At 43.3% G+C, this 14,772-nt stretch overlaps 1 protein-coding gene across 1 annotated transcript in view; it reads right to left on the minus strand.

Annotated features, from left to right (window-relative positions):
- Positions 1–14,768, minus strand: part of LOC112956466 (deleted in malignant brain tumors 1 protein-like) — a gene marked incomplete at both ends in the record, with an annotated part of 38,205 nt that extends 23,437 nt beyond the window's left edge. The window contains 8 exons of the mRNA XM_026049989.1: positions 594–905; positions 2,003–2,404; positions 8,849–9,120; positions 9,740–9,903; positions 10,856–11,010; positions 12,897–12,938; positions 13,080–13,389; positions 14,694–14,768. Coding sequence (XP_025905774.1) covers positions 594–905; positions 2,003–2,404; positions 8,849–9,120; positions 9,740–9,903; positions 10,856–11,010; positions 12,897–12,938; positions 13,080–13,389; positions 14,694–14,768 — 1,732 coding nt within the window. The remainder of the gene's footprint in view (positions 1–593; positions 906–2,002; positions 2,405–8,848; positions 9,121–9,739; positions 9,904–10,855; positions 11,011–12,896; positions 12,939–13,079; positions 13,390–14,693) is intronic.
- Positions 14,769–14,772: the final 4 nt, after the last annotated feature.

Here is a 14,772-nt window from a genome sequence, read left to right on the forward strand (position 1 = left end):
GGAGCAGAACATCAGGCTGTACTAATCCTATTAACTAGAAGAGGAAGAGGAGAGATTATTGCACAGAGAGTTCAATTTATCAATGTCCAACAGGCTGTTTCTCCCTGTAATCGCACAAGACATTATTTATTTTGCCTGTAGCACAATGATGCCTTTGTGCTAAAATTTCCAGAGATCAGCCATGCCAGATGATGCAAAGCCCATTCGGACCTGCCTCGTGTTGGCAATTCTCCCCYGGGATGGCTGCATTTGCTGACTTACCAGTTAAAAGTTAACCTTTTCAAGCAGAAGAGGAGCCTCCCCACCTCAGGGACAGCAGGAAATGGGTGATATATCAAAGCAGGTGACTGAATGTTTTTCCTTCAGCACCTGCTAGTCCTCATGGGCTGCCATGTGCAGGGTRCAAGCAGACGCCCTGTGTCATTGCCAGTGCCTTGCCTTGCCAGAGCTGCACTGTCAACGTGAAGTGTGACATTAGAGGTAGGTGAGCAGGGGTTTAGCATGCAGGGAGCAAAGCAGAAGGCTTTTGGAAGATGCTTTTTCAGCTTGAGGTCTGTGTGCCCTGCACAGCAGGACTGTGCAGTGAGACGCACCTGAGCAAACGGCRCTGGCGTCCTCCACGTGCACACAGTTGTGCACCAGCCATCCTCTGCTGGGGCACTCCCAGACGTGAGCCTCRTTCCCCCTGCAGTGCACGTCATCAAGCAGGATTCTGCCTGAGCCTTGGCTAAAATTGGCATTTCCAGGGGCAGAAACCGCCTGGCCACAGCCCAACTGGTTGCAGACAACCTGGGCATCCGTCAGGTCCCAGGAGTCGTCGCAGACCGTTCCCCAGCTGCCCTCGTAGTAGATTTCAACACGGCCCTCGCAGTGGTGGTGGCCATTCACCAGCCTCAGAGAGAACTCTTTGCAAGGCAAAAAGAAAAAGGAAATGTTATTTATGGGGGACATTGCCACGTCATCAGGTCTTCAGGTGGCTGTTGCAAATCCAAGGCAATAATAAGAACTTTACAACAGTAAGTGGCATTAGCTGTGATTTAGTTTTGCTCTGGATCTGATAATGCAATCAAAGGCAATGGACTGACCTGGAATACTTCCGATTTTTTTTTCTTGGATGCAAAATTTTGAAATCATGACTAATGTGAATTCAGTAAAAACTTGAAGATAAACATATTCCTAACTGCATCTTAGGAATTCATGTATGATATTGTTAAAATCCCACAGAGATGCATATTCATGAAGTCGGAGATATATAAACTGAATTGTATATGATGGAGGAGATTGACAAAAGGATTCACAAATGCTCCTCGTAAATTGTACACTGTTATTAAACAAATATATTAGGCAAAATCAATAGATCAAGCACTTGACCACTTGATCAGCATTTTTTAGTATTTTTTTACATATATAAATAGGAAGTATAAGTATAGAAAAAAAAGSTGAAAATTACCAGAAATTTCAGACATCATGGAAGCTGGAAAAAAAAAATGATGTGAGAAATATCACATTTTTGGCAACTTGCACTAAACACAATGAGAACAAACATTCTTAGTTTGCCTGCACTGCTGGAAAAACAACACAAAGCCAACCCTTGGTACACTGGAATTTTGTTTTACCAGCTTTTTGTTTTTTAAAGCTATGCCAGTTTATATGCTGAATGTAGAAAAATAAGTGTGATGAAAGATTTTTCTACATTCATAACGAAATCTCTACTTTTTTTCCTCAGGGGCTCTTATGAACAGCTGATTGATTTCAACCCTTAGCTGGAAAGCAGTGTGCACAGCAAGGTCAATAATCCTCTGAATGGTGTTACCCTCCGCAAGAAAAGTAAACCTAAGTATTTCAGAGGGTTTTTTTCAATTAGGGGTTTTATTGAGAAGGCTCCTGTGTGGTGTCCCGGGTAGGAAGCAACCGTTGAAAGCCCTGGGATGTGCTGAGGAGCTCGGCAGCCATTTGGATGGTGTAGCTGCCCTCTGCGGAGCAGCGGGCAGGCCGGGCCGGCCGGCGTCACCTGTGCAGATGACKGCGGCGTCCTCGTGGTGCTGACAGTCGCAGACGGCCCAGCCGTTGTGAGGGCAGTGCCAGAGGGAGGCCTCGTTGCCACAGCACTGCACCTCTTCCAGCAGAATGGCCCCGGTGCCCTGGCCGAAGTGGGCCCGGCCCGGCGCCGCCATGGCCCTGCCGCAGCCCAGCTGGCCGCACACCACGGCGCCGTCGGCCGTGTCCCACGAGTCGTCACACACCGTGCCCCATGCGCCGCCGTGCAGCACCTCCACGCAGCCCTGGCACCTGTCCGGCCCGTCCGCCAGCCTCAGCTGCGGCTCTGGGGCAGGAGGAAGCGAGGGCTTTGGTGCCAGGGCCCTGGCCAGGCCCTCCGTCCTGGTGCGAGTGGAGCACGAGGCTCCTGCCATAGAGGAGACCCTCGGGTACACCCGAAATTAGGTTGTGTACAGGCGTGGACCTTCCTTCCTTCCTTTCCTCCCTTCCTCCCTCCCTCCCTCCATATATACAAACAAACAAACTGCAGGACTATGGCTGAATATCCCCTTCAATATTAACATTTACCAAATCTAGACTGTTATAAAAGGTGTTGAAGAAAGATTTTTTTTTTCCAAGTATATTTGGTTTCATGCATATTTGTTGCAGAAAAAAAAAAAAAGGTAGGAGGTGCTCTTACAGTACAGAAGGAATGCTCTTCCCTTCTTTTTAGATATTGTAAGAAACATTAGAAAACTGAATGAGTAAAACTCAGRCTCCAGGAGACAGGGAGCCAGGCTCAGCTTTTAGCCCAGACTAAGAACACAGCAGGACTGAAGAATGGTATTGCTCTTACCTGCCTGCAGGTGTTCCCTTCCAGCTGTCATTATATTTATCTGAGCCCCTCCAATGCCCTTCATCAAATTAATTACTTATCAGGTGCATTTGTCCTTAGCAGACCGGTTTCCTATAACGCATTAAGCGAAGTCAAATAAAAGTTTGCTGGCACCTTCATGCCCTGTAGACCCCAGCGTAGCAGCTTCACAGCGGCCTTGGGCTGGGGTGCACCATGTGGTGGCTTTGCGAGGAAGCGGAGGTGAGAGGGAGCCGGGCATGTACCTGAGCTGTGCAGGCGGCCTCCATGCACTAGCAGCAGCAGCAGGAGCCAGGACAAGGGCAGCGCAGACCTCATTTCCCCAGTGATCCAGGTGATGCCGGCATTTGGAAACACCTTTCCAAATTTATAGGCACGTAGCTTTCGAGGGGTGTGTTCTGCGGCTCAGACAGCCTTACTTATTCCAGGTTAGCAATTTCATGCAGCGCAGGTGCTTTGAACTTTTAAAAACAACCTCTTAATTTTTTTTGGCAAGACTTTTTTTATAGGAGCTTGGTTTTTTTTGATTGCCTTAATTTTTGCTGTCAGCCCTTCTGCTCTATGGAAATGGAGGTGAAACCCTCCCCTTAGCATATCCAATAGCACCAATGGCTTCAAAAGCAACAAGACACATGCAGTCAGGGAGAAAATTAATGAGCCCAGATGAAAAATCATGAAATCGTGGCCTTTTTTCTTTCTTTTTTAATTTTTCACTGTGCACTTTTCCCACTGTCCTGACATGGAGCTGGTCAGTTGCAGTGTCCCTTCCTGGGGTGCAGTGGTGTGAACCGAGAAGGTTTTGAAGCTCTGCAGTGAGCCCATGTGCACAAAGGGGCAAAAATAGCTTGTATTTTTTTCCCAAAATGCAGTGCAAAAAAAAAAAAAAAAAAAAAAAAAAAAACCCTTAACACTATGAATTTGTATCTTTCTTTTAGTATAACCTGATCTTTCTAAATAGCTGATTTTCATCTTGCTGCAGTTTTCTTTGAGCACTGCAGAGTCTTCAGAGTGGTGGCAGAGCTGTAAAGTTTCTTCTCTACAGCTTATGATAAATTCACTCATTTCAGAAAGAACAGGCAAAACAATCTGCTTGGATATGTTCCAGGCAATTCACAGCAAAAGAGTTATTTGAGGCAAATGTTATATGAGGCAATGAAAACATATCTCATTCCCCTGAGTAAAAGAGTTGGGTCACTGGCCAGTATCTTTGACTGGGCATGACTTTGTTAAAATGTATTTTTATGTCAGAGTGCTTGAGCCTGAGATAGAAAACTTCCTAAAAACACAATCTGTTGTGAGAGTTTTAATTTCTCCTTAGCCTTCGACCAGATAGAAATAAACTACTGAAACAAATAAAATTTACATTAAAAATAATTATGAAAATAAAAGCAAACAGGATAAAAAATGCACAAGGAAAATCTGTTCTCTTTGTAATGTATGGGTTTAATAGAAATTGTACAAGCTCTAGATTCTTTTCTTCATCAACGTATCACAAATAAGGGAAAATGATTTATTTTTAATTGCGGCAGGGAGATTTACTAATGTGTTAGACAAAGGAGCAGCCCCGAACTGGTTGCTGTCTGCATGACTTACCATGTAAGCGCAATTCTTGTAAAATCCTGTAAAAAAAAAAAAAAAAAGGAAAAAAGAAAAAAAGAAAAACACTTGCTCTGCACTGCTCTGGTGCATCTGATGCACTTATTTTAGAAAAAAAATAGTAATGAATGTCAGTCAAATGAAAACGATCTCTGGATTTCATTCATGTAGCTGTTTATTCAGTTTGTTGCAAATGTTCAGTCTTAGGCATTGAAKACACCTCAACTAAAGCAGTGAGCAGCGAGTTGTGCTTCACTGCTTAACTCAGAGGCTTCATGTCAGTGATTATCTTTGGGCTTTTATGGCAAAGCATGGCAAGGAAGTAAAGCAAACATGAAAAATAGCGATTTTTACCCATTCCCTGCAAAACAAAACTACTTCACTTATTTTCTTAGTCTCAGTCTTCAAAGCAGGGATATATATTCTTAAATACTCAAACATGAGTCTATTGGTTATCTGTGGGATACAGAAACAAAACAGTGTTTATTTATACCCAACTATAAATATTTTTATAATATGTTCATGGGAAGCAGGCCTAGGAGTCAAATTATCTGCTTCATACTCCAAAATTAGAACAGAAATTTAAACAGGGCACCAAAGCACAGGAAATTCAGCATATAAACAAGCAAACAAAAAAAATTTTTTGAGTTTTGCTTTAAAAGGAGCACAGGCCAAATACACAACCGTGCTGGGAGCAGCACACCAGCAAGAACCAGTAAGGTCTGTACAATTTTTCTAACAAAAAGCTTTACTGGTATGAGGGCAGATCGCTCTGTTCATCCTCTTCCCATAAAAATCCTTCTCAAGATGCTGCAGGAGAGTTGGCTGAGGAGCTTCCCTGCGTGGCCGGTGATAAACCAGTGACAACTGAGCACCCAATTGGAAACAGTTTAAGGAGATAAATTTCATTTATTGGATCCACACATAAAACTTTGACCTATAGCAAAGATAATAAAATGCTTTTTCTTCAGAAAAAAAAATGGAAAAGGAAAAAAAAAGAGAGGGCACCTCAGTAAACAGTTTCTGGTCATATTTTTTTAAGTTCCTGTGTTGTCATCTAGGACATGAGAGGCAAAAATCCTAGGCCTTGCTTTCCACTTGAGTATGCCTGGTGGTGACTCCTTAGGTGGGATTTGAGTGTTTGTATTTCCAGGATTTTTCAGCCCAATTCATGAATGTGTGCAATGTACTTGCACAGGCTGGCTATATCCTGGRAAGCTGAAATCCTCACAGCAAAAACCATGCAAATTGTGGTGAAAAAAAAAAAAAAGACTGTTATTACAATCAGCAACTAAAATGTTAAAGACAGAACATAACATTTCCCTCAGGTATACAGATATGAAGTGTTTTTTGACATTTCCGTGACATTTTGCTGAGATGTGAAAAAAATCTCCTGAATGAGATTCAAGTGCCTTGAATGAGATTTAGAGCTATGCCCACTTCAGAGCTGTATCCAAAGAGCCACTGATGCCARTGGGAGGATTTCCAATTGAACCGAGAAGCCTTTAGATCAGACTGTGTGTCCCAGCCTTAAATACTGCAAACAAAACATCTTTAATACTTCAGGATTTTGGAGTTTGACTCATTTAGTCTAGAGACGCAAAAATTAATGGAAGGACATCTGTCTTCGGATACGTAAAAATCTCTCAAAGAGTGATGCTAGCCATCAGGGATGGTTTTTAAGGAGTCAGGGGAACATCTGTGGGCTACGTTAGAGCTGAGTGGAGGTGGGGAAGRAGGAGCATGAGGGAAGGTGGCAGCAGGACGTGGCCTTTGCTGGGACGAGTGCGGAGTGACAGGGAGCCAAGGCCATGGCAGCACTCGTGGGAGTGGTGGTTGACGTGAAGTGGTAGCAGAACTGGCAAGAGTGGGGGAACTGCAATAGTATTTACACCAAAATCCTTGGGGAACCCTTTTATAGATGACTTCTTGGTTTTACTTTTGCTATGGGGATTTATTTTCCTTATTTTGTTTTAATCCATCCCTTAGAGTTTAACTCTATAAAATGTTTTCTACACATGTAGATGTATGTGCAGTCCTCATAGGAGACGGAGACTTCAAAACTCTTTGCAGCAGGGTGTAGAAGTATTTCAAATACAGTCAAGAAAGTMATGTATTGGAGAGGGAGTATTTTCTGCAATAATGCAGAGCAATACCCACTCCTTGCTCAGAGGTAGTAGACCTTTTCCTGTTTATTTATAAACAAAGTCTGAGATGTCTATTTGGGAAAAGAATTGCAAGATCCTGGCTTACAAACACCCTTGTATGCTGAAGCATGTCTATCAGAACACAGACTAGCTGTTCTATAACTCATTACAATTTTCTGGTTTTTTTTTTTTTTTCATTTTTCTTAGGGAGGCTCCCTGGCTGTCTGTTCCTGTCCCCTGCACCCTAAGAACGTTTATGCCTGTTGAAAACTTTCAGACAGATTTGGCAGAGTTCACAATTTTCTGGAGAACCTGAAGGCTGTGATACAGAAACACAGAAAATCTGTGCTCATAAATGCTGCTTTTCTCGAAGGTGCTTGTTTTAGACGTTGGCCCCATGTTCTACTCTCCTTCTAACCCTCACTTGTGCCAGCCTCTGCAGCTTGCCTGCACTGGGAACAGAAAGCCCCTAAATGCAATGATTTTCTTGGCATGAGCTAGTTAGGAAGCTCCTGTTACCTATTCTGAAGTCCACATCTCTGGTTGTGCTTTGGCAATAGCAGTGGATGGTGGAAGGTTGCTGGGGATAAAATGAGCCATCTGTTCTGGAGTTCCTTTGGAGTCTCCAGAACAACCTGCATCATTGGGCATCACTGAGTCTGGGATACCCAGGAGAAAGTAACGGAGACCAAAAGAAAAGGCATTTCTGAATCAAGTGTCAATGAGCTCATCTCCCATGACAGATGGCTTGCTAAACCCAGGCATTTGCTGTACATTTGCATGTGCAAAAGAATGATCTCATTCCTTATGAAGCCTACATAAGCTTTTTTTCATATTCCCTTTTCAGTAATTTGAAAGCAGGGGTTTGGTGTGTGTTACTTGGCAAAGTTTCCTTCTGACAGATCACACTCTTCAACACAGTAAAACTTTCATTTGGATTTTAATCTCAAGGACATTAATTTGAAACGCAGAATAGAAATATTGGTTTGTAAACATTCCTTCCTTTGATTTTAAATTACATTGCTCTTGTAACAGATTAGTCTGGAATTAACTGTATTTTATAACTAATCACAGACCTATTACTGTTTCAATGAGAAATTCCGCATTAAAAACATGCTCAGAATAATTAGAAATATTGTGTAGCCACAATTTCAGATGTCACGGTAAGATACTTCTTTGTATTTCCTTTCCAGTCATGACTGATTATTCCTTCCAAAACTCAGACTTTCTCCATTCTAATAAAGCTTGAAATATTTACTGATGCCTTATGCATATTTTTCTTCTATCTCACAAAATTTTGATGTATTAAATAAAAGATCCTAGAAGGATGAGAAGATAATTAAGGAGGAGAAAAAATGATCGTACCAAATAACTTGCTAAGTGAATCTTGAAATTAACTCATAATCATCTAAGAGGTGTTAGGATTGCAAAGTTTTTTTAAAAACATTGTAATAGGTTAGGATTTACTGTAGATAAAGGTATCACAGCTTCTTCAAAATGGCACATAGGAGCCAGTTGTCCATGAAATATTTGGGCAGCTCAGAATTTGTGGTTTGTGCTGTAATCACGTAGCAGATGATGCTGACTTTTGATCTCACATTGCCCTATATGAGAGCGGTTTCTTCAAAGCAGGTCTCACGAGAAAACCAGCAAGAACGAACACGGCAACTGCCAGCACTGCCACAGCAGCAATCAGTGGGTTATCAGCGACGGCGGGCACTGCCTGAGGAGCAGCGACGGAGGAGTCCAGTCCTGTGAGTGAAGGCAGAGAGTATTTGCACTAGTTACACTAAAGACAAAATGCTGCTAGGCTGAAAAGGTGGCTTTCTAGAGTAGAGCCAGAAATAAACTAACTTGCTACAGTTTCTTAGCTTTAAACCTTTTGAACAGACTTTAAACTGACAACAATTGCAACTTAACTAAGCAAACTTCACTACTGGAAGAAGGCTGAGGAAATTAAATGTTTCTAACGAAGACCGGGAGCCTGTTTTACATGAGTAGACTTGGTAATTATGTTACACAGTCACACTGGAGCTATTCAGCTCCACAAATTAATAGTACTGAAGCATGCTATTAATTACATGCTCASTCTCCTTCAGGACAGCCGGGCTAAACATAAACTTCGTGTATATGGTGAAGATAGCAAAAGCAAATTTCAGGGACAAATGTCAGAAAAGGACAGGCAGAACTATAATTTTTCATGAAGACCTCAAGCAATCTTAGACTGAATATGAGAAAACTTTTGTGACATTACCAGTACTCTTTCCCTTAGCACTATCTTCTCGAAGTTGAAGAGGTCCAACAACAACATCCACTTTTTCCTGGGCAGAACTCAGGTCTCTCTTSGACCTATTCATGCAGCCTTGGTAGCAGCGAGAGGAATAGTCTCTTAGCCTACACACGTCCAGTTCACACTTCATATAGACTGATGTGTGGCGCTTAATAAACTCAAAGGCATTAAACTTGAAACGGGCAAGATATTTGTAGGGGGAGTAGAACGTGGAAAAAGAAGAATCTCTAGCACATCTAGAAAGAAATGAAAAAGAGGATTAGTTTATATCTATTCACATAGGGCTAAATATGTACTTACCTGCTATAATGGAATACATTAAAACAAAATGAAGTAATAACCATCTACTAGGTCACCCCAAAGGGATGACTTTTATAGAATGTCTAAGAATGTGGAAATCCTACGAGTCAGAGCAACCTCAACACTTCTTCCCAAAGRAAGGAGAATATAATTGGTGAAGAGAGGACATTGGACTCTGCTAAATATCTGTGCTTTACCAGGGATAGAAGGTGGGCCTAATACTTGACTGAGATTTCCAGAATTTACTAGGGTATTAAACAACTATGGTAACAGACTTTTGCCTTCAGTTTTCACTAGCTCATTTACCTCACACCCACCGATTTGGGTTTGTAAATAGGGCAAGAAGCAAGTCRGTGAAACAAAATTTTGGTAAGGTCTGGATGTCCTTTCTTATTTCCAGACTGATATTTTAAAAAAGAAAACTTCAAAAAACTCTTTAATGGTCTTTTGATGATGAGATCTAAACCAATTCACACTGGCTGTATTTTCCTTTTATAATAAATGTAGAAAGATGATTACCACYGTGCTTCTAATGACTTTTGAGAAAGTTCTTACCCATTTTTGATTATATAATAGACCAGAGTGTTAAAATCATAAGGATCCGGTGATGCCACACATGTGTCCACAAACAACATAAGATCTTTGTCAGAGCTGTGAAGATAAGCTTGAAGGAACACATTTTGGTTCAAGTCAATGTAGTATGGAGAGTCGTACACTGGCTGCAAGAATGAGGCTGAATCATAAAATGTGATGTTCGCTTCGTATCTTCCAAACTGATTTTCATTCACGTCTGCAATATCCTCAGCAGTGTACATGACTTGTATCCATGTGTTCTGGAGCATTTTGCAGCTGATATGTAAATGAAGATCCTTTTTCCTCTTGATTATGTAACCAGAAGAAGCTGCTTTGATCATGTTGGAATAGTTGATCGTATCATTGTTTTCCTATTTAGGGTGTAATTTAAAATAAGCAATGGCACTTCTGTCACATTCCATATTCTAAGCTTTGATAGAGATTAATGATGCAGATTCCTCTTAAACTCTTTGGACAAATAAGTTTGTTTTTGGTCTTTTCTATTCATACAATATTGCAAATAAATTACTTGACTATGGAATATATAGTTGAATAGGACTAAGTGGAAAAAAAATCTTCACTAAATCCAAGGCAGATCAACTCATTTAACATATGTAGAAAACACTGATTGTGTAACACACAAACACCCTAAATCAGCACAGTACTTAGAAGACTATATTTGCTTTAAAGCTACAGTACTTAAAAGACTAGATATGCTTTAAAGCTTATAGCTTGTTTTATTGGAGTCACCATAAGCTTAAATGCACCATAAGCTTAAATGCTTTGGTGAACTTAGGCATGGTCAGTGTAAAATGCCATTAGTGAGGTAATGCCACATCAAGCTCAGAAAAAAAAAAATCAAATAGCATGAAATGAGAAATATGTCAAGTAACAACATGGAAAGTTCATGCAACGTCCTCCCATGCTTTCCTCCCTAGAAGTTCATTTCTAATAAACACAGGAATTCCCTAAGGTGCTGAAAGTTTAAGCATTAGAAACTCCTGGTTCTCACAGTTCTCTTTTAGTTACTGTGGACCAGTGCACCTTTCATGACTCATTTCAGAAGGGGTCCTGCAATTCACCCAGCTTTAAGCATACCTGTCGTACTGTCCCACAGTCGTTGTAGGGAACGTTGAATATAACCTCCTGTGATGTGACTGTTGGTCTACAGCGAGTATCGCTCATGGTGAGACTCTGCACAGAATAGCCTTGTGACTGGAGATAGTCTCTGCTAATCACAGCACGCATGTAGTCTGGTAAGCAGAAAAGAGCTAGAAGATACAAAATATTTGTGATTTGGGGGATTTTGGTTTTGATTTCAAGTTGTAATTTAATCAGTCTTAATTTAGAAGGTAGGCAAATCATATACCAGTACATCATATTTCACATATAACATTACATTTCCATGATATCTTGAACATTCAATACACAGTAAGAGCCTTGAAAGCTTCTAGAATGCCTTAGGTTACTATGGCAAAGCATCAAATTCTCATTTTTTCGCTTTGTAATCAGAATGTGTGACAAGAAAGGTATGAGGCCCAGTTGACATTATTACAGACACATGACTTGGTGAAAATCTAGTTGAAGTCATTTGTGATTTTGCTTAAGAACATATCTTGTAAACAGAGCAAGACACTGGATTGAAGTCTGTGCACTTGGCCATTTTCTCCAATCTGTGCTTCGTCAGTGGCAGCAATCTTGTGAGTACTATTCACACCAAGGATTGCAAAAGCATAGATGTTGATTARGTTCACATGTGTCTTAGATCAACTTCTTCACATGCATTTGAAACTCCAAAAATAGGACAGAAATTATTCAACAGCATTAACAAATATTTATTTCKCAAACAAAACCAATGACCAGGTTTTTCTCTTGAGAAACAGAGTTCTGCTTTCAACAGGAACTTACTGGTGTTGTGGCCTGCTGGAATAGAAGAGTAATGGGCCTGAAACCCTCTATATGTGTATCTAGAATCACTGTGAAACCGAACAGTCATCAGATTTGAAGAAGATGTGTAAGTGTGAAGGGAACCAGCACAGATTTTCCCAAGAAGAGGCGAGGAATGCAGAGGCCCATCATAAACTTCAACATAGTCATGCTGGCATCTCTTGCGTTTCATGTTGCTTTGCATCCTGGGGAACAAATGTCAGCATCTTGTCAAATATGCTTCATAATTTCTGATTTAATCGCAAAATATAATCATTCAGAATTTAAAATTTTCATGGAATTATATTTCCTATAAGCAGTAGCAAATATACTGTTCTGTCCACAAAATCCTATGATAATTCAGTTTTTATTTTAGTCTTCTAAATGTCTTGAAAAAGCTTGATATTCTTGAAAATATCCTTAAGATTGAGAGGCTTGCCTGTTTCACACAGGTTCTGACTTTGCTATTTGCTGAGGGAATCATAGCTTTACTTACACAATATCTCTAAATGTGAGCACAACACGGAAATTGTTCTGTACGTGTATTTCCCACACACAGTCAGCATTGTTTGGATAATGTCCAGGGTAGAATGGACTCTCCAGCAACCCAGAGGAATTTGAAAATAAGCCACCACAAGAAAGAGTTCCTGCAGAAGGAAATGGAAAAGAATTTACACATATTAACCTCTACAAAACTGTACTAGAGAGCTCCAGTCCACATCCACTGATTTAAAGAAAAAGAACTCCTGATGACTTCAGATCATACAGTATATGACCAAAATCGAAACTAAATAAACTCATTCTCAGTAGCTCACAGGCTTAGCTATATGTATAGGAAGATATACCTAACAAAATCAGGAACAACCAATGAAAATTGTTGCTAATGTTAATGTATTTTGGATTAAACATATGCCCAGACACTGCCCGACCTGCTCTCTGCTTTGAACAGAGGTGCCTGGTCTGGAGGTGCCATGCTGGTCATAAAGAACTCAGAAATAATAAAGCTGCAGGGCTTACAAGAATCTTTGTAGTAGGTCACAAAAATAAAAAAGCAGCAGGCTGACCCTTAAGGAGATCAAGTGCTTCTCCATTAGAAAAGCTGCAAAAGCATTTCATGTTTATGTAAAGATGAACAAATCTGTAGAGTAAAAGCATTGTTACACTTATATGGCTTGCTGAATTGAGGCTAACACCTCAGACGGACACCACTCACCTGTTGAGTATGGCRCTGATGGAGGGGTGCTTGGGTTAATACCTTAAAGGAAGAAAAAGCAAAAAAGGAATGGGGACCAAATCCTGCATGCACATTGTGAAACAAGAGGACAGCAAGGCTGGTGAACCAGCAGGAGAACGGAGCAGAACAGACAGACCTGCGGCACCTCCATCGCCCAYCTACCTGCACAGATGACACCGGCATCTTCCCCATGGACACAGTTGTGCCTGCCCCAGCCGTTGTGGCGGCACTGCTGCAGGGAGGACTCGTAGCCTCCACACTGCACGTTGTCCAGGAGGATTGGCCCGGAGCCGGGCCCGAAGCGAGCGTTTCCCAGCGCTGCCCTAGCGYGGCCGCAGCCCAGCTGCCTGCACACCACGTGGGCGTCGCTCATGCCCCAGGCGTCGTCGCACACCGTGCCCCAGCCGCTGCCGTCAAACACCTCCACGCGGCCTTCGCACTCGTTGCTGCCGCCCACCAGACGCAGCTGCACCTCTGTGACGCAGAGACGCCACGTCATGGCCCGGCCAGCCCCATCCGCACCGAGCAGCCCCACGTGGATRCCACACGGCTCTGGYGGCCCCCAGGACACCAGCCTGTGCCTGTGCCCGGTCCYCGTGGGGCTGCAGGGAGGGCGGCTACTCGGGGCGCGAGCGAGGGGAATAGTCCCCAGGGAGTGTTACCTGCGGCCGTGCCGTTCCCGTCGGGGGTTGCTGTGGGTGCAGAGGAAGAAGAGCCGCGCGTGAGCCTGGCTGCTCTGCAGGGCACAGGCGAGCTGCACCGCACACACGGCCCCGGCCGCAGCCGCCAGCGCCGGGACGGAGCGAGGCCGGGGCGGTGCTGCAGGGCAGCGGCTGCGGCTTTGCGCCGCGCACGGTGACACCCGAGAGGGCGCCTCTCCTGGGGGACACCGCTCTGCCATGGCCGTGGCAGCGCAGGGACCACGGGCTGAAAAGTCCTTGTCCGTGTGGCTCCATTCCTGCCCCACATCCCTCCTGCCACCCAGGGCTTTCACGGGGACGTGGGATGGGAACAACACACTGAAATGACCTGTCCCGGAGGTCTCCAGCACTACTCCCTTTTGCAGACCACTGGGGTCCCTCAGTGACCACAGTGGCTCGCTCTTACGCTCCCAGGTAAAGGACCTCATGGCTCAAGGAGACGCCAGATCCCATCCCAAAGAATGCCTGCCTGGGTCCCTGGAGTAAAATGTCCTTGTCAGGAGCAATACATGCACAAGAACACTTCCCAATGCCCTTTACAGCTGCTTGGGTCTACACCAAGCCACCCCAAGGAGCCACATGGCCTCTCATGTAGAACATGGGGGAGCAAGAGTCCGGTATCATCAGCCACCACAATTCCCTCTGCTCTCATCTTACTCCTCTGCTCTGCGCTCATTTGGGAAGTGCGTCCTGTAATGTCCCTAATGCCTCAGACAGGTTCACCTCACCTGTTGAGTATGGCCATGCCGGAGGAGAACTGGTTTGTGAGGCTGCATGGAAAAAAAACCAAACAAGAAATGCAATTAACATCAGATGGCGTAATGCTTGACATGGGAAATGGCCTCTAGGGACCATGTACTGCAACCCTGCTGCTCAAGCCTGCCCCCAGAGAGCACATGGCCACAGACCCTGTCCAGGCAGGTATGGACATCTCCAAGGATGGAGACTACACAGACTCTCTGGGGCATCTCCTCCAATACTTTTCTAGACAATATTAGCATGGCTACCAGAATACAGCTCAAGCACTTTCATATGCCTGGCAGATGACACAGCAAACCCGAGGCACCTCCATCACCCACCTACCTGCACAGATGACACTGGCGTCTTCCCTGTGGCCGCAGTTGTGCCTGCCCCAGCCGTTGTGGCGGCACTGC

This window comes from Nothoprocta perdicaria, unplaced genomic scaffold (assembly GCF_003342845.1).
Source record: "Nothoprocta perdicaria isolate Ctin4 unplaced genomic scaffold, notPer1 scaffold_637, whole genome shotgun sequence".
Taxonomy (NCBI): Eukaryota; Metazoa; Chordata; class Aves; order Tinamiformes; family Tinamidae; genus Nothoprocta; species Nothoprocta perdicaria.